Source organism: Zalophus californianus, chromosome 13, assembly GCF_009762305.2.
Source record: "Zalophus californianus isolate mZalCal1 chromosome 13, mZalCal1.pri.v2, whole genome shotgun sequence".
NCBI lineage: Eukaryota > Metazoa > Chordata > Mammalia > Carnivora > Otariidae > Zalophus > Zalophus californianus.
The window spans coordinates 36242516-36263826 of record NC_045607.1 but is presented as its reverse complement, the minus strand read 5'-3'; the positions used below and the strand labels follow the sequence as shown (position 1 = coordinate 36263826).

The 21311-nt window shown below is 50.6% G+C and overlaps 2 protein-coding genes across 9 annotated transcripts; one reads left to right on the top strand and one right to left on the bottom strand.

Moving 5' to 3' along the window:
- Positions 1-2610: 2610 nt before the first annotated feature.
- On the top strand, positions 2611-21220 carry CA9 (carbonic anhydrase 9). Of its 5 annotated transcripts, none has more exons than XM_027614483.2 (16): positions 2611-2770; positions 2860-3011; positions 4340-4400; positions 4493-4583; positions 4681-4793; positions 14536-14910; positions 15701-15730; positions 16204-16374; positions 16549-16691; positions 16769-16861; positions 17909-17975; positions 18789-18997; positions 19204-19348; positions 19497-19523; positions 19931-20012; positions 20170-21220. In XM_027614483.2, the coding sequence occupies exons 1-16, from the start codon at positions 2665-2667 to the stop codon at positions 20234-20236; spliced, it is 1932 nt and encodes a 643-aa protein (XP_027470284.1). In that variant the 5' UTR covers positions 2611-2664; the 3' UTR covers positions 20237-21220. The 5 variants fall into 5 exon arrangements, with proteins under 5 accessions (XP_027470284.1, XP_027470285.1, XP_027470283.1 ...); XM_027614484.2 differs by having other exon boundaries at positions 4337-4400; positions 18840-18997; XM_027614482.2 differs by having other exon boundaries at positions 4337-4400.
- On the bottom strand, positions 3023-9998 carry ARHGEF39 (Rho guanine nucleotide exchange factor 39). 4 transcript variants are annotated; one of them, XM_027614488.1, is made up of 9 exons: positions 8790-9040; positions 8497-8591; positions 8111-8231; positions 7740-7858; positions 7059-7129; positions 6687-6815; positions 6279-6508; positions 5940-6028; positions 3023-3446 (listed from the first exon to the last, which is right to left on the bottom strand). In XM_027614488.1, exons 1-9 carry the CDS (start codon positions 8925-8927, stop codon positions 3425-3427), a joined length of 1014 nt encoding a protein of 337 aa, XP_027470289.1. In that variant the 5' UTR covers positions 8928-9040; the 3' UTR covers positions 3023-3424. The 4 variants fall into 4 exon arrangements, 3 of the variants coding, with proteins under 3 accessions (XP_027470289.1, XP_027470288.1, XP_027470290.1); XM_027614489.2 differs by lacking the exon at positions 3023-3446 and adding an exon at positions 5266-5764; XM_027614487.2 differs by lacking the exon at positions 8497-8591 and having other exon boundaries at positions 8790-9998.
- Positions 21221-21311: the final 91 nt, after the last annotated feature.

Here is a 21311-nt window from a genome sequence, read left to right as displayed (position 1 = left end):
GTTAGTTGAATTAAAGAAACTTCTACCCCAGTATATCCTCGGAAGCTGAGCCGTGTCTTCGCCCTTGTTCACTTCAGGGAGTGGGGTACCTGTCCTGCCCAGATACAGCCCAACCACATGGACTGCTTTTGATGTGGAAGAAGGATTTCAAGTTCCTTAGACCAGAGGTCAGTGATATGTCTGGCAATAGTGGGCCCAAATTCCCTAAAGGCTACAATGAGTTGAGGGCCATTTATCATATTATACCTGGCCTGAACCACTTGTTTACGTTGACTGTGCCAACTGGCTTAGGGTCAAGGTTTGGACTACACTGCTCTGTAACCAGGCTGTCTCTAGATAGTTAGACTACAGTAACTCCCTTGAGTGTGGGTCTCTCCTCCCTGCCCTGCCCCCTCCATTTCTGGAAGAACAGAAGATACACTCCTAGTTCATTCATTTATTTAGCACGCATATACCTCATTCATTTGTCACCTGTGCTGATCGCTTGGTTATGTGCCAAGCTTTGGAGATAAAGATGTGAATGGGAAATGGTTTCTTTCCTCAAAGGGCTCTTGATCTAATTAGGAAGACGACCCAATGTATCCCAGACAATTAAAAGGCAGCATGAAACACAAGGAAACTCTGCAGGTCTGCCTGAGGTCTTGGCAGTGAAAGGAAGGGCTGGGGGTTGGGGTGGGGGGGTGATATGTGGTAACTGATAGGGAGACAGACAGAAAAGCTTTGCAATCCCTGACTTGCCTTTTACTTGATGAACTTACTTAACCGTCCTGAACCTTTGTTTCCTCATTATTTTTTTATTTTTTATTTTTTTAAATATTTATTTGAGAGAGAGAGAGAGAGTACAAGCAAGGGGAGGGGCAGAGGGAGAGGGAGAAGCAGACTCCCCGCTGAGCATGGAACCCAACGGAGACTCATTCTTTAAAAGAGCTTAATTAGGGGTGCCTGGGTGGCTCAGTCAGTAAAATGTCTGCCTTCAGCTCAACTCATGATCATGGTCCTGGGATCCAGCCCCCCTCCCCCGCACCCCCCCCCCGGCTTGCTGAACATGGGAGTCAGCTTCTCACTGCCCTCCCCACTGCTTGTGCTCTGTCTCAAACAAATAAAATCTTTAAAAAAAAGAACTTAATTATATTTACCTGTTGGGTTGTATTTCATTCAACAAGGATTCGTTGAGTGCCTGCTAGAGCCAGATGCTGTGCTAAGCTGTAGGAATAAAATGATAAAGAAATATGGCCCCTGCTCTCCTGCAATTTACAGTCTAGCGGTATTTTCTTTTTATAATTAATTTTAATGGATTGACTGATTTTTAATTAACTGATTTTAAAGAACCAAAATGGATTTTTTCCAGTTTTATTGAAGATACAACTAACACACGATGGTGATTTAAATAAAGAAAGTACAATAGCTGCACTAATGAATAAATTCGAAGTTAAGGGTTCTGAATGAAGGAAATACACCTGAGATCTGAAGGGTGTGTAGACATTAACTGTACAGAAAGGAAATAGCAGTGGAAGGTTTCGAAGAGAGTTATAATTTCAAGTGCCTGGCTCGGAGCACCTGATCAAGTTAAAATCACTAGGAGGTAGGCATGGTTCTAAGCACTTTACTTGGATTATCCCACTTAATCATCATAACAACTCTGTGAGGCACATATATGTATTATCATTATCTCCATTCCTCAGAGTGGAAACTGAGGCACAGAGAGAAATTAAGAACTTGCCCGAAGTCATTTAGCTTTCAAGTAGTGGAGGCAGGATTCTAGGCCGGGCAATCAGTCCATAGTCTACTGTGTGCCATGCTACACAATGAATGGTGATATTAGAAGCATTTGCCAATTGGAGAGGGTGGGGAAGAGGAGGCCCTTGTAGGAAGAGGGAACTGCAAAAAAAAAAAAAAAAAAAAAAAAAGACATAAAGTGTGTTAAGTCATAAGAGGGAATAGTTCAGGGGTGAATTATCCCACTTACGGACGTGGAAGCACATGGCCCAACAGGAACCAGGCACAATAGTCACATGTGTAAAAGTCTGCCGCGCTGAGAATAAGCCCCGTGTGGTTGATGCGCTCAGGCGCACTGCCTGTGTAACTAGAAATACTGACGGATTGACGCCCCAGCCAACACGCCGCTCAGCTTCACCCGCCACAGGTGGGGTCGCTTCTTGGCGGACATTCTTGTGTGAAGCAGGGAAAGTCAACGTGCACGCGCACGCGGCACTCTCTGCCCATGGTCCGGGGACTTTCCCCTAGGCACGAATAAGGAACCAGTCCCTCGTTTGTAGCCTAGGAAACAGGCCTTCAGCGCGAACTACATTTAGGCCTTTCCCCCCCTCCAGTCTTTTAACGTTGGCCAAAGTACTCATTTTTTGATTAGGGTGAATAGGTTGCTAAGCATAAGAAATAAAATCCATTTTCCAGCATAATCTTAAAAGATTGTTGGCTTCTAGAAACTTCTGGCTAATAGAATTCTAAATAGATGAGAAATTAATTCATTTAGCAAAGTTGGGCCAAAGTCCTATGCTAATAAGCCTGCCCCGCCCACACACTAAAAATGGGCGTGACCTCTCCGCGCGACCCGGAGCGGGACCCACGCGCCGCCCCGCTTGCGCATGCGCACTGGGGCTCCCGGCTAACCCTGGTGCCGCCGGGGCCTTCATTCTGTGGTCGGCGATGGCGGGCTCGGTCTTGCTTGCGGGTTTGCTGGGGTTGCTACTTGTGTCTGCACTGCCCGGGGTCCTCGGAGACCGCCCCAGCCCCGACCTCCGGGCACACCCAGGTATCAGCGAGGGCTGCTGGAGGGAGGCTAGGACTGCCCACGGGTCTCAGGCCCCAGTTCTACTGACCCACCTCTGCCGTCTTTCGCAGGGGACCCCACCCAGATCGGCCCTGAGGCCACCGAACCCCGGCGTCGGCCGCCGCCCAAGGACCAGCGCGAGCGGGCCCGGGCGGGAGCTCTGCCTTTGGGGGCGCTGTACACTGCAGCTGTCGTGGCTTTTGTGCTGTACAAGTGTTTGCAGGTGCGGGGCGACCAGGGGTAGGGATGCTCCGGGCCTGAATCTCCCATGGGGGCGCTGTGGTACCATGAAAAGACACTTCTTTCCGTCAGTCTGTAAAACGAAAACTGTAGTTCCTTAGCTTTCCAACACTAGGGGGGTTATTTTGAGCATCCAGCGAGGTAGCAGATGTAAAGGGCGCTTGGTAAATTGTAAATAAATAATGACCACCACATTTAATTCTCCCAACAGTCCAATGAAGAGATTAAGTCATTTGCTCAAAGTCACGCAGAGCTAGTTGAAACTGGTATGGCTGGGATTTGAACCCAGCAAGTAAGTGTCCATACTATAAAAGTGTGGCTCCTGGTAAAATTCCAATCTTGGCACAAAGCGTTGACTGCCGTAGCCACAATATCCAAGGCACCTGTCTCATGTTCTTAGGAGGCCCTGAAATGTAAACTGACAGTACATTTTAGTGTATGGAAATGGTTGAGATGGAAAGTAATACTTCCCACGGCTCTATCTTCAAACCTGGCCCGATTACTTATTTGCATTGGGAAGCAGAGAGCTGAACAAGTTTGGAGATGGTATGAAATTAAAAGGGATAGCTAATCATAATTCCAAATAGGTTAGGATGAGGGACTGAATTTAATGATGAAATTTAAAGAGAATCGATAATAAATTCTATTTGTGGACCCAAGTACTATCTGGAAGAAACAGAACTTAGCAGCAGTTTATTAGTTGAATAATAAAGTTCAGTCGTGTGATGTGACAACCCATTTCCCCAATCAATGCTAGGAACAAGGTATTGCACCTCATCTTCTGATCAGAACACCCCTGGAGAATTTTATTCTCTTCAGGGCACTGCTTTTAAGAACACTACATGCCCAGTAGAGCAACCAGGGAAAACCATGTCAGATGAGCACTGACTGAACAAAATTGGGGATATTAAACCAGATAAGACATGGGGAAGGGGAGGTGGGCAAGGACCATTGTCTTCAAATTCCTGAGCAGCTATCGTGTTGAAAAGACATGATTTTGGAAGGCAACATGGAAAGAAGATACATGAAGGAAAAATTTTGGTTTGGTATATGAACTAACAACCAGAGCGTTCTCAAACTGGAGAGAGCTGCTCATTCCTGGGAGTTTTATTAGACTGAATGACCACGTGTGGGGGCATACTGACAGGTTGCTTCAGGTCCTGGGTAGGGAGCTAGGCTAGATGTGATTCTCTGAAGTGAAAACTCCATAGCTTTCTCGACTTCAAATTATCCTCCTCTCACTGGCTTTGGAGACACAGGTGATGGAGAAGCTTGTTGCTGCAGGCTAGCCCTCTTTTTCTTCTGTAGCAGGGGAAAGATGAGGCTGCAGTTCTCCAAGAAGAGGCAGGCAAGAAGGAATCACTGCAGTCAGGTGGGTTTTGCACAAGTCTGTGTTTGGTAGGGGATTAGGGAACAGTAGAAGGTATGAATAACCATTGCTCTCCTTTTCTCCCTTACTCCCAGAGCAACAGCTGGCCCAGTTGGCACAACAGCTGGCCCAGACAGAGCAACACCTGAACAATCTGATGGCCCAACTGGACCCCCTTTTTGAGCGGTAAGAAGAGCAATGGCCCTGTGGCCAGGGGAGCTCTGTGATAGGTGGAAGAGGTGGGGACAGAGATCAGCTAGCCTCTGAGTGGGTATTTCTACAGTGTGACTACCCTAGCTGGAGCCCAGCAAGAGCTTCTGAATATGAAGCTTCAGACCATCCACCAGCTGTTACAAGACAGCAAGCCAAACAGGGATGTGGACATTCCAGAGCCAGGTAAAGGGTTGGGCGGTGAGAGTCTGGTGGAGGTAGAGACAGTCTCTGAGGTAGGAATATGCCTGATCTTTCCCCTCACAGAGGCCAGCATACCCTTTCCTGAGGACTTATGTATAGAGGAGGAGGAGGAGGAGGCTGGTGACAGTCAGGCCTGGGAGGAGCCCTTAAGCTGGAGCACAGAGACAAGAACCCTAGCTACTCCCTGGGAAGTGGAGCAGGGGCTAAGGAGAAGATGCAGCAAGGCTGTGGGAAGGGCCACAGTCACAGCCCCCGCCGGCAAGGAGAAATGACAGCTGAAGGTTTACTAAAACAAAGTCTGTTCTTGTGACTGGATACTCCTGTGTGCTTTTTCCATTCCAGCTGGTCCTACACACACCCATACTAGGTGCCCAAGAGCAACTAAGCCTTCTTGAAAAGGTTCCCTTATTAGGATAAAAAGAGGCCAACTTCCAGTGTGAGAGATAGAGGGAGCTCCAGCTCTTTTCCTTGTATTCCTGAGGCCACCATCATGCCAGCCTCCAGGGCACAAAAACCTTTCTTTCTCATATTGCAGAGCTGAGACAGGAAGGCCTTTCCAAAAAGGTTAAGAAAAAAAAAACTTTACTGAAATCCAGTGGGAAAATAAATTATAGAAACTGCATACAACATAAAAACATCCACATTTACAAAGCTGCAGTCTTGATAACCAAGCAGCCAGAGACCCAGCACTGAGCTTATCAGTCCTGAATCCCCTCATCTACGTTGGAGGGGCTGGTTCAGCAGAGCTTCAGCTGGGTTGGACTTGGTTTCCTGATTCTTAAGGGCTGGCACGGCTTGGTCCCAAGCAAACCTGAAACGACCCTTCTCAAACCATGAAGCGTTCTGTGTTTTGTTTAGTTAGTACTGAAGATTTCTCTATACTGCTGGCTTTGACCTATCCCTCAAGTATCCTGGGTTCTGGAATTTTAAGATTCTTCTAGTTCTTCTGGCTGCTGTGGAGAGAAGACGGTTCAGGCACTGACCTGAGCACTCTATTCAGACAAAATCACCCAAGGCGTTGGGGGTGGGATGGCCCAGCAGGTGTAAGACGTGAGATAGGATTAGAATTGCTCATTCCTAGCCCACGGGCCTCATCACAGCAGTCTTCTGAGCGAAGGCACATCTTACCTGATGGCCAGAGTCAAACTGTGGTGCCAGCGCAACAGCTCCTCCTGGTCTGTGCACATAAGCAGTAGCTTCTCATGGGGAAAGGACAGCTAGGGAGAAATCACCTCTTAGCGCATGGCTCAGAAAGGCCCAGGCTAAAGCTGAAGGCCTTGCTATTTCCATGGAGGTAATTCAGGGCTGAGGTGAAAACTAGGGATGAACCCCAAGCCCCCACTATCTCAATGCAGGTGGCTTAGTTCCTCAGAAGGGGGCCCAGGCCAAGGAGATAAATAGTACATAGGCATTTGAAGTCTGTTTTGAGCCTCTCCTACCTAACTAGGGCTCCCGCCCATAACTTACACTGAGCAGTCCACCACAAGGGCCTCCTGAGTGGCCAAAGACCCTGTGGAGTTGACACTGGGCCATGGGGTAGAGGGCACGGCAGGCAAAGGTGCCACTCTGCAGCAGGTGCAGTGGGGGTCGAGGTTTGGCCATGAGGAGTACATCGGAGAAGAGGAAGAACATTCGGGGCCGAGGCTTCCCATGGGGAGGCACTACCAATAACCAGCCCTGGCGTAGGAACCAGCGACCTGGGGGGTGGGAGAGCTGTTATTCTGGTGCAGCTCCATGACCATGATCCATGGGAGCAGAAGGAAGGGGAGGCTAAGGAAATAGGGCATATGTGCTGGCAATACAGAAAAAGGAGGGTCAGAAAAGGGTAGTTTGAGGATTGGGGGGCGGGGGGGAGAAGGGGAGTGTTCAGACTACCTGAGGTAAGCCCCTTTGCCTGGCGGCCACTGAGCAAACCCTGCACACGCCGGAGGTGCTGGTCATTCTTCTGTTTCTGACCAATGCTGTGGACTCTCTGGGCGGTCTCACTTATCAGCCGGGCAGCCCCTGGAAAACATCCCCCACCCTACTCCCAGTAGAGCTTTGACTTTGGGTGACTGACGGTGGGGAAAGGCTATTCTGGAGGGGACTGGGGTGAGGGTCTAACCTCTTGGAGAGTAGGCAGGGCAACAGGCACATTGTGTACATGTCAATGGAAGACAGGGACATACCAGACATTGTTGGTCAGAACCAGAAAGGGATACAGGAGAGGCAGCCTCTTGCCTGTGTTTCAGAGGAGCAAGAACATACGTGTGAGCTGTTGGTGGTCAGAGCTGTTGGGACCTGTGTTTTCAGCCAAAGCCATGACAAGATTCTCATACCTGGAATTAAGACAGCTGGGAGTCCATGAGGGGAAGTAGAGCTGGGCAGAATTCCTTCTGCCTGACATACAGATCGCTCCCGACACACACTTCAGTTGCAAGGCCAGGAAAGATCTGCTTCTGATGATTGCATCCCCCTCTTTCATCTGGGACTCAGAACCTGGGCTCTTACCACATGGCCCTCTTCCATCCCACACTGAGGAGTCAGGAGCAGACTGACCATAATTTGGGAGTCTAGATCCCAAAATGAAAATTAATCCACCCAAGGAGGATGTTAGAGATAACCTGACTGTCTCCTCTTAACAGCCCCAGGAACAGAAGTCTAAGGTAGGCAAACCTCTCATCTCAACAAACTTCCAGATACCTTGCTTGTCACTAGCTCTATTACAGGCCCCCTCACTTCAATGCAGAGTTCCACATTCCTAGCTAAGGGGCTGAGGCCGCAGACTCCAGCTACTCCAGTGGGTTCACACTCTTGCAAGAGGTTTTTAGGAGCAGTTTGTCCCAGGAGAGGCAATGGGAAAGAAGCCATAAACCCCACAGAGCTGACAGCAGCAATCATACAGACTCAGAGAAGAGAAGTTGGCTGAGTCCAGGTGAGTTTACTCACTGCTGGAGCCTCTGCAGAGGCAGAGGGAGCAGATCCTGAAGATGAAGGCTTCCAAACTCAGGGCGGCCTTCCTGAAGTCGCACAAACCTCCGGAAACGTTTGTTTTTCTTTAGTTGCTCCTGGAGGGATGAGGAAAGGGTTGGCAGCAGGGAGAGAAGCCACTCCTTAAGATTGTATTCATCTGTGTACACACCCCCAGCCCTCTATAAGCCGTGTGCTACTGAGAGAAGCCCTACAGTGAACCTAGGACAGATGCGGACACCCATGGGGCTCTATAAATGTAGGAACAGTATGAATGAAGTTTGGAGCTCCAGAGGAAGAGGCAGTGTATGGGGCAAGAGGGGAAGGACTTGAGATTATCTTCGGGTTACCTGCAGGGTGGTCCGGGACCTCTCTGCGTTGGCAGCAAATTGAGTGTAGAGCTCCAGGTGGGGGCAGAAGCTTTCCAGCCCCTGCCCCCAGTGCCCTCCTTCGAGGTAGGGAAGCAGCTCTCTGCGTGGGTGAGGACAGTAAAAGAGCAGTCCAACAACTACCAAGCACCACCTCATTGAATTCTCATAACCTTGCCCTGGAGGTAGAGGTATTACCCCATTTTACAGATGGAAGGTGGGGCACGGCAAGGCACTGGGCCAAGAGCACAGGTGAGGTAATTGGCAGACTCCGTATATGAACCTGGGTCTCCCCCCACTCCAAGCTTCGTGCACTGCCAGAGGCCAGGGCCTTCCCTCTTCTCTTTCCCCACGCCCCTTCTACTCACTGGCTGGCGCCGTATATGAGTTCCCAGGGCCCAAAGAGGGCCTGGCGCTCTGCTGGTCGCAGGGTGCCCGTGGCTCTCAGAATCCCCACGAAATACTGCGGAAGAATACCGGTATATAGTCTGCAGGAAGAGGAGGCTAATGCCAAGCCGCCGCTAGAAACCGTAGAATTCCTGAGCTCCCTACATGCAGAAGGACAGCCTAAGACCCAACACACTCGGGGTCACCGACCTCGCTGAGACCCTCCCATACCCTGGGCTCCCCGCCCCATACGGGAGGGCGCGCGCGGCCGCACCGTGGCCACCAGCCCCAGCTGTTCCTGGTAGCGCCGCTCGGTCTCCAGCAGCTCCCGGGCAGTGCAGGCGCGTTTCCGCTCCCAACGGGCACGCTGCTCTTGCACTGGGCACCGTCCGCTGGCGCCCGACCTCTCCATGCCGGGCTGAGGGGTCGGTCCTTCCCGCCGCAGCCCGCCGGAGATTCAAATCCCAACCGCTCCGGGGGCGGGGCCGGGGAGAGGAGCGCGCCCCCTGGCGCCGGGAGGCTGCACGCGGGACGGAGCATGCGCGGCGGCCTGCCGACCCGCTTCGAGTCTCTGCCGTTACGGCCTTGCCTTACCGCCAGGGCGGCGCTGCAGGTGCGAGAAGCCCGCTCAAGCAGCGCCGAGTGGGGCAGGTGGGTGGCCCTCCTCTGGAGTGGCGCTAAATTGGGGCGGCATTGTGGACCTTGAGTCAGGAGATTTGGGTGTGCAGACACCAGCGGGGCCTCAGTGTCCTATCTGTAAAATTAGGAAGGGGGCAATAATTACCGTACATATTCTGTCCTGGGTCTGTGCCCGACTCTGGGGCCCAGTCGTCCCCAGTGCTTTCACTACTAGGAAACCTTACCGGTCACACGGTTTGAAATATTTTGGCCCTTGGACAAAAGTTTTAGGTTTTGGGCTTCTGGGTGGCTCAGCTGGTTAAGCGACTGCCTTTAGCTCAGGCGATCCTGGAGTCTGGGGATCGAGTCCCACAACGGGCTCCCTGCTGAGCAGGGTGTCTGCCTCTCCCTCTGACTCTACCCCCTCTCATGCGCTCTCTCTCTCTCATCCTCTCTCTCAAATAAATAAATAAAATTATTTAAAAAATAAAAATAAAAAAGTTTTAGGTTTTAAGTTACTAACTCGTTTTCTCCTTTCATACTGATCCAAAACCTGACAGCCCATTAGCTCCTGGTCAGTAAACGTTAGTAACTAACGTGATGGTCAGAATTGCTGTAATTCTGGCCAAAGGCTAAAGCTTGGAGTTGATTAGTCTGTGCTACCTAGTCAAAGATAAAATGGACCAGATTTTCCTTACTTCGTTAGGTCTTTTGAAAAATTGACAGTAGCCCTGGAGGGTAAATTGGCAGTGCCATTTTGCCAGGATGTGTAAGAAGTCTTTTTTTTTTTTAAGATTTTATTTATTTATTCATGAGAGACAGAGGGAGAGAGAGAGAAGTAGAGGGAGAAACAGGCTCCCAAGGAGCAGGGAGCCTGATGCGGGACTCGATCCCAGGACCCTGGGATCACGACCTGAGCCGAAGGCAGACGCTTAGCCATCTGAGCCACCCAGGCACCCCTGTATAAGAAGTCTTAAGGGTGCCTGGGTGGCTCAGTCGTTAAGCATCTGCCTTCAGCTCAGGTCATGGTCCCAGGGTCCTGGGATCGAGCCCCGCATCGGGCTCCTTGCTCAGCGGGAAGCCTGCTTTTCCTTCTCCCACTCCCCCTGCTTGTGTTCCCTCTCTTGCTGTGTCTCTCTGTCAAATAAATAAAATCTTAAAAAAAAAAGTCTTAAAATGTGCTTACTCTTATGACCTAGCAATTCCATTTTTAGAAATGCATCCTAGAGAACCAGATACGTGGACAAAAATATATATGCCAGAATGGGTGGTACAGTGTTGTTTGTAACAATAGAAAACCGGAAGCCATCTAAATGTCCAGTGGTAGAGAACTGACTAGGGGGAAAAAAAAGAGAATTGACTAGGAAAATTATGACACAACTATTTGAAGGAATAATACAAAAGCATTAAAAATGTAAAAAACCTATCAATATGGAAAAACAGTATATTGCCAAAACCAAAAAAAGGCAGGCTAACAAAGCTGTTTGTACAATATGATCCCATATACATATAGCATATATAGGACTGGAAGTAGTCAAGAGGTAGTTGCAGTTGTTATCTCTGGGTGATGGGATTGAAGTTAATGCACTCCACAAATATTTTTTTAAGCACCTAATCTGTGCTAGGCACTGGATCGCTGAGGTTAAAGGGGTGAATGGAACAAATAGGGTGATTTTTAAAATTCCCTATGTTTTTCTCATTTTGCCAAGTTTTCTGCTTGAGCATGTATGCATTACTTTTTATTTTTATTCATTTTTTTTAAGATTTTATTTATTTATTTGACAGAGAGAGAGCACAAGTAGGGGGAGCTGCAGGCAGAGGGAGAGCGAGAAGCAGGGGAGCCTGATGCGGGGCTTGATCCCAGGACCCTGGGATCATGACCTGAGCCAAAGGCAGACGCTTGAACTACTGAGCCACCCAGGCACCCCACATGCATTACTTTTTAACTAGGAAAAAAATACTATTAAAGACCAAAATGTTAAGAAACCTTCAGACCCTGCATTCCTACCACTGTGGACTCCTAGGAATTTGGAACCCAAGACAAGAACCAGAGTACTGTTAGGGTTCTGAGGTCCCCTTTAGCTCACTGACATTCTAAGAATTCTAAGGAGAAATGCTGGACTTAGATCAGGGAAAAACAACTTGAAGGGTTGGATGGCGGGAAAGAAAGTTTTGGGTCAGACTGTACCTTGGACTTGGGTTGTAAGGAAACTGGTGATACCATATAGGTGAGGACTGGTTACACTCTCTCAAGTGAATGTGGGGCAGTCCATACTAAGAATTCATGGTTAAGGGGACAGATAATCCCCTGTAGTCAGTATCACTATGAGTCTCTTCTGCAGCCGTGGGATGAGCAGAAACATGGCCCTACATGTCTGAAGACACAGACCCTAACCACCAAAGACTTGGCCATAAATACCACAGAGAGGCCATGCATCAGGCAGGGAGTGACCCAGTCAGTTGGTCCTGAGTACACCATGTCCCAACCTGGGAAAGCTCCCTGAATAAGACTCTGGGAGCTCAAACCTGTTTTAGAGTTTGGCAGTCTCCCAGCTGCAAAGGCATGATCCAGGGTCAGAGTCTATACTCCCCACCCAGACCAGAAACACAGTCACACACAGAAACAGAGCGCTTAAGAAAGAGCACCAGGAGAATGGCGTTTGGAAAATTAAAAGGCTGAAACAGAGAGAGACCTGCTCATAGACACAGATCTAGGCTCTGAAATACTGACTAAAAGCAGCTGAGACGGCAGGGAGATGTGTGGACATATAGAGTGCTTCGGAGAAGTGTACCAGGGAGTCCTGACAGGGACCTAAGTGGGAAAACAATGGAAAGAAGAACATTTGGAAACAGGGAAAATGAAGTAAAGCTGGGATGGGTCTTGGAGAAAGATCTCCACACATACAGACTCCAGGCTCTAGTTAGCATGGTGCTTCTGTCTTCTGTGCTTTCTATGAACTCTTCCACCTCAACTAGATTCATCTTACCACATTCTGTCTTGTCCAGGTCCATCCAATTCAGATACTACCATGTGCCCTCCATGTGTTAGTGTCTAACCAAGGTTCTGACATCACAGCTGACCCAGACAATAAGCTGACCTTCCACATTGCACACTGGATCAGATTTCCATGGATGGCTCTTAATTTGGCCCCAGAGATAGCAACCCAGATTGTTAGGCTGACTGCCTCCTTGGAGGACAGCAACTGTTCAGCTCTGTGAAAATTTTGGTATACAGTGTGACAGTCTGACAAGGCAGATAATTTGGGGTGCTGTAAAAATGTGACATCATGCTCTTGGAACAGTTGTGGTTTGACAAACACAAGTCATCCACTGAGCTCCCTGAGGGCAGGGAAGGCATCTTAGTCAATGTGGTTTTTCTCAAGTCCTGGCAAGGTGATCTGCAGAGAGAAAAATGCTCAATAATGGTTGGTGAATAAAAGACTTAATTAAATAATGGACCCTGCCCTTATGGAACTTAAGGCTATTAGAGTGATAAAATGTCATAAATCACCATAATATAAGTTGGATGGTGGGCAAGGTTTTTAGCAAGGGCAGGCAAAGAACTGTGATGGTTCAGAGGCATCAGAAATCTCTTCCTGTGGCAGAAAGTGGAAGAGGTGGCCTTTGAGCTGAGTCTTGAACCATAGAAGGGATTTAGACAGGACAGAGAGTAAAACTAACAGGGTAGTGGGTACGCAATCACTGATTCATGACAGTGGCTGGCTGGGGCGTTCAAGTGGGGTCCTTGGGCCTCTGCTGTGCCAGGCATTACCTCTTTAGATAAGAGATCAGTAGAGTCCCCAGAGAGGAGGGAGGTAGCCGGAGCACCCTGAAGCTAGGAACTATTTCTCAACAGGATTAGAAATATTTCAACAAATTTCTCTCAGCCATACAACCGTACTGGTGCATATCTACTGAATGTTAGCCCCAGATAGGAACTTCCTGAGATGGCCTTATTCTCTTTTGGTTTGTTGGAGCCATAGGGACCTTACTAGAATGTGAGCTACAGAACAGTAGAGGCAGGTCTCTAGTTCAATGCTGCATCCCTAGGGCTTAGAATGGTACCTGGAGGATTAGAGGAGGCTCAATAAATGTTTCTCAAATGAATAGGCATACTGGGAACCCCAGGTCCATTCTTGGGGTCCTTTCACTCTTCATCTCCTTGCACGTGCTCTCCCCCTCAAATCCATGCTCCACACCAGCCCTCATTACAACCTAGTATGACAATTGGACTCTGTCATTCTCCTGCACAAGATATTTGATGCCTTTCCTTTGCACAAAATACCATTCTCCCCATTGTTTTTAGCAATTGAATTGCTACTTCTTCAAAAGTCCTGATCAGATTTTGTCTACTTCTGTATTACTTTCTGAGGCAGAACTCATCTCTCTCCACTGAATATTGTGATAGTGTTTGCCCTCACTCACTAGACAGTGTGAGCTCCTTAGGACAGGGACTGTGTCTTATTCATTTCTGTACCTTTAGTCCGTAGCCCAGTGCTGGACATAGTAGATGCTAAATAAATATTTGTTAAATATAAGAGTGAGTGGTATTCCCAGCAGTGAGAACTAGATGAACAAAGGTGACCAAAGGTCTGGGGGGAAAATGAATAGTTTAATTTGGCTGGAGTATGGGGGAGAATAGTAGGAGATAAAATGGAAAGGTTTCTTGGGTAAGATTTTGAAGGGCTTGAAAGTCAGCTGCAGGAAGAAGATGGGCAGATGGAAGCCAATGAAGGTTTTTGAGCAGAGGTGTAATATGATGAAAAATAAATTTAGTTTAAAGCCGTCACAGTCCCTCTCTTACACATACTCAGTTTTTCATTTATACTCAGATTCACCTCCCACCTACCTCTCTGTCCAGCCACTCCCAGGCTTCCCCAACAGCTTGTCCTACCCCTGTATCTGCTCCCTGGCTAGGCCAGGGATATATCCATGGGCTGCTTCCCCTCTCAGCCAGAGGCTGTGGGGCCCCCAACTCCCTGTCTTTCCCCTTCTCTTCCTGGGGCTGGGAAGCAGGCCAGGGTTAGCTGAGGCTGGCTGGTGAGCAGCTGGGCGGTGCCAGGGAGAGCCTGTGTAGTGCCAGGTGGTGCCTTGGGTTCCAGGCTGAGCCTGTGACCCCGATAACCTCCTGCGTGTGCACATACCTGCCCCTCACACCACCCCCATCCAGGCTTTGGTATCGGGGAAGGGGCACAGGGTCAGGCAGACCCACGGGACTTTGGCTCCATCTCTACAAAAGGGCCCTCTGTGAGTCAGCCTGCTCCCCTCCAGGCTTGCTCCTCCCCCACCCAGCTCCTGTTTCCGATGCACGTACAGCCCGTACACACCGTGTCTGGGACACCCCGCAGTCAGCCGCATGGCTCCCCTGTGCCCCAGTCCCTGGCTCCCTCTGTCGATCCCAGCCCCTTCTCCAGGCCCTGCTGTGCAGCTGCTGCTGGTACTGCTGCTCCTGGTGCCTGCCCATCCCCAGAGCCTGTCCCGGATGCAGGGGTCGGCCGGGCTGGGAGGAGATTCATCTGGGGAAGATGATCAGCTGGATGAGGAAAACCTACCCAGTGAAGAGCACCCACCAGGAGAGGAGGGCCCACCTGGAGAGGAGGACCCACCTGGAGGGGAGGACCCACCTGGAGAGGAGGACCCACCTGGAGGGGAGGACCCATCTGGAATGAAGACTGAACCAGGAAAAGAGGACTCTCTGAAGTTAGAGGATCTGCCTACTGTTGAGGCCCCCAGGGACCCCCCAGGCTCCCAGAATGATGCCCACAGGCACAACAAAGGTAAGTGGTCATCAGCCCTCCAAATCTAGCCTCCAGGAGGTTTGTCCTCCCCTCACTAAACCCCAGCCCCAGCAGGGATTTATTCAGAGAAGAAAAGGAGCCTGTACTCTGACAGTAGCCTTTCCCATCCCCAGGGAACCTCTTCCCCATCAGAGCTCGAAGGGGATGAATGGGGAGACAAAAAAGCACAGATGGAGAGAGGTGAGCAGGAAGAGATGAGAAAGAAAAGAGGTTGGAGAGGAGAAAGAGATGTGGAAAGAAGACATAGTATGGTGGAGAGAAGTAAGACTATGAGGGAGGAAAAGAGGAAAGATGGCGGGGGGCGGGTAGCCAAGGAAGAGCCAGAAGGGCTTGTAGAGATCACCTCTTCAGTCTACAGATGAAGAAACTGAGACCTAGGAAGAAGGAATAGCAAGTAGGGGAACCTGATAGTTTGACTCAGAAACCAGGAACCTTGGGAAGGGAGTTGGAGACAGGAGAAAGGGAAGAGGGTGTATTGATTTGGGCCTGGGGACTGAGGCCCCCACCCACTTTACAGACTGAGATAGCAGTTGCAAACTGATTATCTCTGGGGCCAGTAGGAGCTTTGGTCTACCAAGCCACGGTGTTATGTTTGGTTGCAATCTGTTGTGCTTTATACCTGGCCACGTTAGGCATTTCGGTTACCTGCTATGCCCCGTAAGGTATCTGAGTTGGAGAACCCCTGCTAGTGAGGGGGACCCACCTCTTTCTGGCTGCTGGGGAGGGACTAGGCTTAAAGATCGGCTTTTCATCCTTCTCATTGATGCAGGGGATGACCACGGTCATTGGCGCTATGGAGGTGAGCCACCCACGCCCTGCACACCCACCCTGGTCACCCTGCTCTGCTGATGTGAGCCCCCTGCCATCCTGAACTCTGCTCCTGGGCGTCCCACCCACTGCATCCTTGTCTGCCAGTCCCCAATTCCGCCGGCTCCCTGTCTCTGTCCACAACCCTGATTTCTATTTCCCGCCCTATGCCTTCTCACTCCACCCCCTCACTTTTTCTTTTCTTTTTTTTTTTAAAGATTTATTTATTTATTTATTTGACAGAGAGACACAGCGAGAGAGGGAACACAAGCAGGGGGAGTGGGAGAGGGAGAGGCAGGCTTCCCGCCGAACAGGGAGCCCGATGCGGGGCTCGATCATGACCTGAGCGAAAGGCAGACGCTTAAGGACTGAGCCGCCCAGGCGCCCCCCCTCACTTTTTCTATCCCGCTTTCCGAACTGTTCCTGATCTTGTCACCAGACTTCCTGTCCACAATCTCACTCCAGGCGACCCGCCCTGGCCCCAGGTGTCCCCAGCTTGCGCAGGCCGCTTCCAGTCGCCGGTAGATATCCGCCCAGAGCTCGCCGTATTTTGTCCGGCCCTGCAACCCCTGGAACTCCTGGGCTTTGAGCTCCCGGCACTCCCAGAGCTGCGCCTGCGCAACAATGGCCACACGGGTGAGGCGGGGGCGGGGGGGAGTGGTCTCGCGGCGGAGCCTCAGGAGGGGGCGGAGACTATCTGGGGCTGGGCCGGGGTCTAGTGCCGAGGGCCGGCCAGGCGTGTACTTGGGAGTTAGGCTGGCCCTCCCGGGTAGGTTGGCCCTCCGGGCTCAGCTGCCTCTTCCCTCTCAGTGCAGCTGATTCTGCCTCCGGGGCTGGAGATGGCCCTGGGCCCCGGGCAGGAGTACCGGGCCCTGCAGTTGCATCTGCACTGGGGGGCTGCGGGTCGCCCGGGCTCGGAGCACACGGTTGACGGCCGCCGTTTCCCAGCCGAGGTGAGCGCATAGCGGAGAGGCGAAGGGGGGCGCTGGGCCGGGGGTCTTGGCCACTTCTACCCTCTGTTTCTCTCCAGATCCATGTGGTTCACCTCAGCACTGCATTTGCCAAAGTTGATGAGGCCTTGGGACGCCCGGGGGGGCTGGCCGTGTTGGCCGCCTTTCTGCAGGTACCGGCCCTGGACACCCCTATCCCCTGCTTCCCCACGCCCCAGGGCTCAGGGTAGTTTGACCCCAGATACCCCATCCTGGCACACGCAAGCTGGCACCTGGTAGTCCGCATTCACTCATTAATTCATTCAACACCCCCTGTAGGCCAGGCACTGAGCCGCACAAAGGATTCCGAAACCGTGGCTCCGCCCACAGCCGGTGGAGGAGGCTGACTTGAAAGACAAAAAGGCACAGACATAGTAAAAGAGGTGGTCAGAGAAAACTTCACAGAGGTCAAACTTGACGCCTTCAGTAGTGGGAAAGAAAAGGAGACGTTCCATGCAGAGCCAACAGTGTATGTGGACTAAGAATATGACCCACTCAGGGAATGGCAGGTGGAATGGAGGGGAGAAGAGTAATTTCTTGAATACTCCTATAACCTGTACTTTCCATTTTGCGAAATGCAATAAAGTCTAGAGAAATATTTAGTGACCTCTTTGGACCTGTAACAAACAGGGCTACCTGCACAGTGATTAGAAGAGGCTAGTAAAATGGAGGGATGGTGAGATACCTTTTAGGTTCAGTCACTGCTTGACTCCTTAACGCCAGCCTCACAGCACAAAGTTCAGAGCAGTGCCTCTGAGATAGCATATCCTTGCTCCCAAAGTCAAACACATCAATTCTTAAGGTGAATGTAGAGGAAACGTGAATACAAGGTTATTATGGTTTTCTGTGGGGAGACCATGAGTGTGTATGTGGAGGTAGGATCAGTGAGACTGGAAAAGATAGTAGAACCCAGGTCACTGAGGGCCTCCTATCCTAGGAGAGTGGCCCACCTTCCTCCTTCTCCAATTTACCCTTGAAAACCAGCCCACCAAGCAGGTTAGGTTCGTTTGCAAAATAAAAGTAAATTGAGTAGTAATACACAGATTTTGTGTTCTCCCAGCATTCTCAGAGCTGAGAAAGGGGGGGAGGGGAGGTATGGGAAGGCCACCTCACCTTCAGGCCTCCAGCCACGCATGGCCTTAGATACCTGTAAGAACCTGTCTTGTACTGTCATTTCCCAGGAGGGCTCAGAAGAAAACAGTGCCTATGAGCAGTTGCTGTCACATTTGGAAGAAATCACTGAGGAAGGTCAGTTTGTTGGTTTGGCCACTACCCTCAGTACCCTTGTTCATAAAGAACTCTCCTTGGGGAGCCTCAGGTGTGATGGAGATGGGCTCCCTCCCAAATGCAGGGAACCAATGTGTGAACTAACTATGATCTTGACAATAATTATAAAGCTGAGCAGAGGCCCACAGGCTTTATGGCTAAAAACCAAAACAAACAGATGAAAACCTCATCCCATCCCCCCAAAAAACCCAAACCCCACAAAACCCCAAATCAAACAAAAACCAAAAGAAGATACAAAAAAAGACCAAAAAAAACAAACAAACAAACAAAAAAAGTTTGGAACTTCAGAGGTTGAGTCCAGGGAGCTAAAATTTTTCTGAAAACTGTCTATTTCTCCTTCATAAAGCATCAACTATTTTAAATTTGTACTTTTGTTGGAAATCTTTCCCTTCTCAGCCACTGAGTAATTTTAAACCTCACTACCGGAACTTACATTTTACTAAACTAGAGGGAACTGTGTTTGTGTCTGTTCTTTATGGTTTCAAATGTTTATATTGATTTACAAGTTATTCAGCTCATTTTCCCTTTTGATTCATTTTGGGTTTAAATCTGTAGTCCAGCATGTTATCATAGAATGCAAAGTAAGAGCGAAGACTCAGAGGGAGGACCTTGGGAGCACTTCTTTCACTCTGTGAGGCCCCACAGCCCTTTACCTTCTTCTGAGTTAGGTCTTGTGCTGAGTTATGGGAAGGGACACACTTAGCGAAGACGTGGTCTCAGGAAGCTGCACCAGCTTGGCTTCTGGGAGGTGAAACTTATCCCTGTACTCCAAAGCTTTGGAGGGAAGCAATCCAGGTGGGATTCCAGCACAGGTCCTCTCTACAGACTCGGAGACTTGGGTCCCAGGACTGGATGTATCTGCACTGCTGCCTGCTGACCTCAGCCGCTACTTCCGCTATGAGGGGTCTCTAACCACGCCCCCCTGTGCCCAGGGGGTCATCTGGACTGTGTTCAACCAGACAGTGAGGCTGAGCGCTAAGCAGGTGGGGCTGGGGCATGATGGTGACATAGGGGATGTGGAGGAAAGGGGTGTAAGGATGAGATCAAGGTGGATAAAGAGATGAAGCGGCCAAATGGGGGAAGCAGAGGACATAGCGGGTGAAGCCCTGAGGTGCTGGCTGTGAGTAGGCCTGTGACCCTTTCGTTTTCTTGTCACGAGCCCACCCCCACTGTCTCCTGACCTCCCTAGCTCCACACCCTGTCTGGCTCCCTGTGGGGACCTGATGACTCTCGGCTACAGCTGAACTTCCGAGCCACGCAGCCTTTGAATGGGCGAATGATCGAGGCCTCCTTCCCCACTGAAGTGGAGAGCAGCCCCAGGACTGTTGAGCCAGGTGCGGCTTTCTGGTGCCCCATATTGCTGTGTGAGCCGCCCCCTCCCCTCCGCCACAGGTCCCTCTCCCTCCCATGTGTCTTCATTGGTGCCTGTGTCTGTCACTGGTGTCACCGGCCCTGGTCCTAATTTGTCCTTTTCCTCTTCAGTCCACCTGAATTCCTGCCTTGCTGCTGGTGAGTCTGTGCCCCATCTCTGGCTCCTGACCCCGTGGCATTGTTCAGCCTCAGGGGCGAGGACCACCTCTACCCCCTCTCCTTTTCTGCAGAACAGACCTCCCACCCCAATAAGATAGATCAAGGGGGAGGGTGTTCCCCTGCCCCCAGGGCAAAAGTTGATCAGAATGAAGCTCCAGAGATCTCCTAGCATCCCCCTTCCCAAACAACCTCTTTTAGGTAAGAAAAGAGGTGCTCATCTTACTCCTCCTTGGGTATCCACCCCCATCCCTTTGCTGGCCTCTTCTGGACTCTGACACTGAAGGCAGCTGGAGAACCGGGGGGCAGGGCTGGGGATCCGCTGCAGCCGGCCGAGGGAATCCTGCAGACCGCTCGTCACTCTGAGGCAGCCTCTCCTCTCCCTCCAGGTGACATCCTGGCCCTGGTTTTCGGCCTCCTCTTTGCAGCCACCAGCACCGCCTTCCTTGTGCAAATGAGAAGGCAGCAAAGGTATACCTGCCCGCTTCCCGCTTCCCGCCGCCCCTTCCTCAGCCACAGGCCCAACCTCCCTGGACGGGTCCAGAACAGCTTCAGGAACACTGCATGCCAACGAGCTCATCTGGAGGGGGAGTTTTCTGATTGGGCTTTTGTGTTTGGTGTCGTGTAGACTCCGAAGTGGGACCAAAGGCAATGTTAGCTACCACCCAGCAGAGGTCACCGAGACGGTTGCCTAGAGGCCCTGGACCCTGGGAGAATGTGCAGAGAAGCCAGCCCGAAGAATCTGAGGGCAAGCTGGAGATTTTGTCCTGTCCTTACCCTTTATAACCACTTCCTTTTTTAGGTCCAAATATTTTTTAAAATAAATGTTTCTAATAAAATATATGGAAGGCAGCTTTGTTCCCCAAATCAGGAGGATGGTGTATTTATTTCCTATTGCTGCCTTTAACAAATCACCACAAACTTAATGGTAATGCAAATTTATCCTCTTAGGGTTCTGGCGGTCAGAAGTCCAAAACGAATCTTCTGGGCTGAAGTCAAAGTGTCAGCAAGGGCTGGTTCCTTCTGGACACTTTGAGGGGAGGGGGGTTTCCTTTTTCAGGTTCTAGAAGCCAAGGATTCCTTGGCTTGTGGCCCCTTCCTCGTATCTCTCCAGCCTCTCGCTTCCATTGTTGTATCTCTTACAACTGCCTTTGACCTTGCCTCCCTCTTATAAGAACCTTTGTGATTACATTGGGCCTACCTGGATAACTTAGGATAATCTCCCAATTTCAAAATCCTTAGCTTAATCATGAAGTTCCTTTTCCCACGTAAGGTAACAGTTCACAGGATTAAGGTGTGGACGGTTTGGTGGGGGGCATTACTGCCTAGTACAGACATTTTCGGGAAGGGGGCGGAAGTGACTGAGATAGTTAGAATGACCGTGGGCACACCCACAGCAGTGTATGTGTCTGGGGGTAGGGCAGGCTTAGCCTCTAGGCTTAAAATCATAGTGAGGCTTTTGGGCTTTCACCCTGCTCAAGTAAAATCTGTGTAGCTTTGCAGTTTTGCCTTCAGACTGGCGGCCTGCTGGAATGGGGCAGCGCCGCGGACAGCAGCTCCTTTGCCCTGCGGGTAGAAAGGGCCCGGATGTCCCCCCAGCCCAGCGGGGCCTCTCTGCTTCACACAGCCTGGTCACAACCCTCCTCAGTGAACCCACGGCCCCCACCTCTTGGCTCCCTTAGCAAAGGAAGTCCTACGGCGGAGCGTGGTCACGCAGGGGCCCTTCCAACGCCACTGCTCCCCTCGGGCATCCTCTTAGCCTTTCTACTT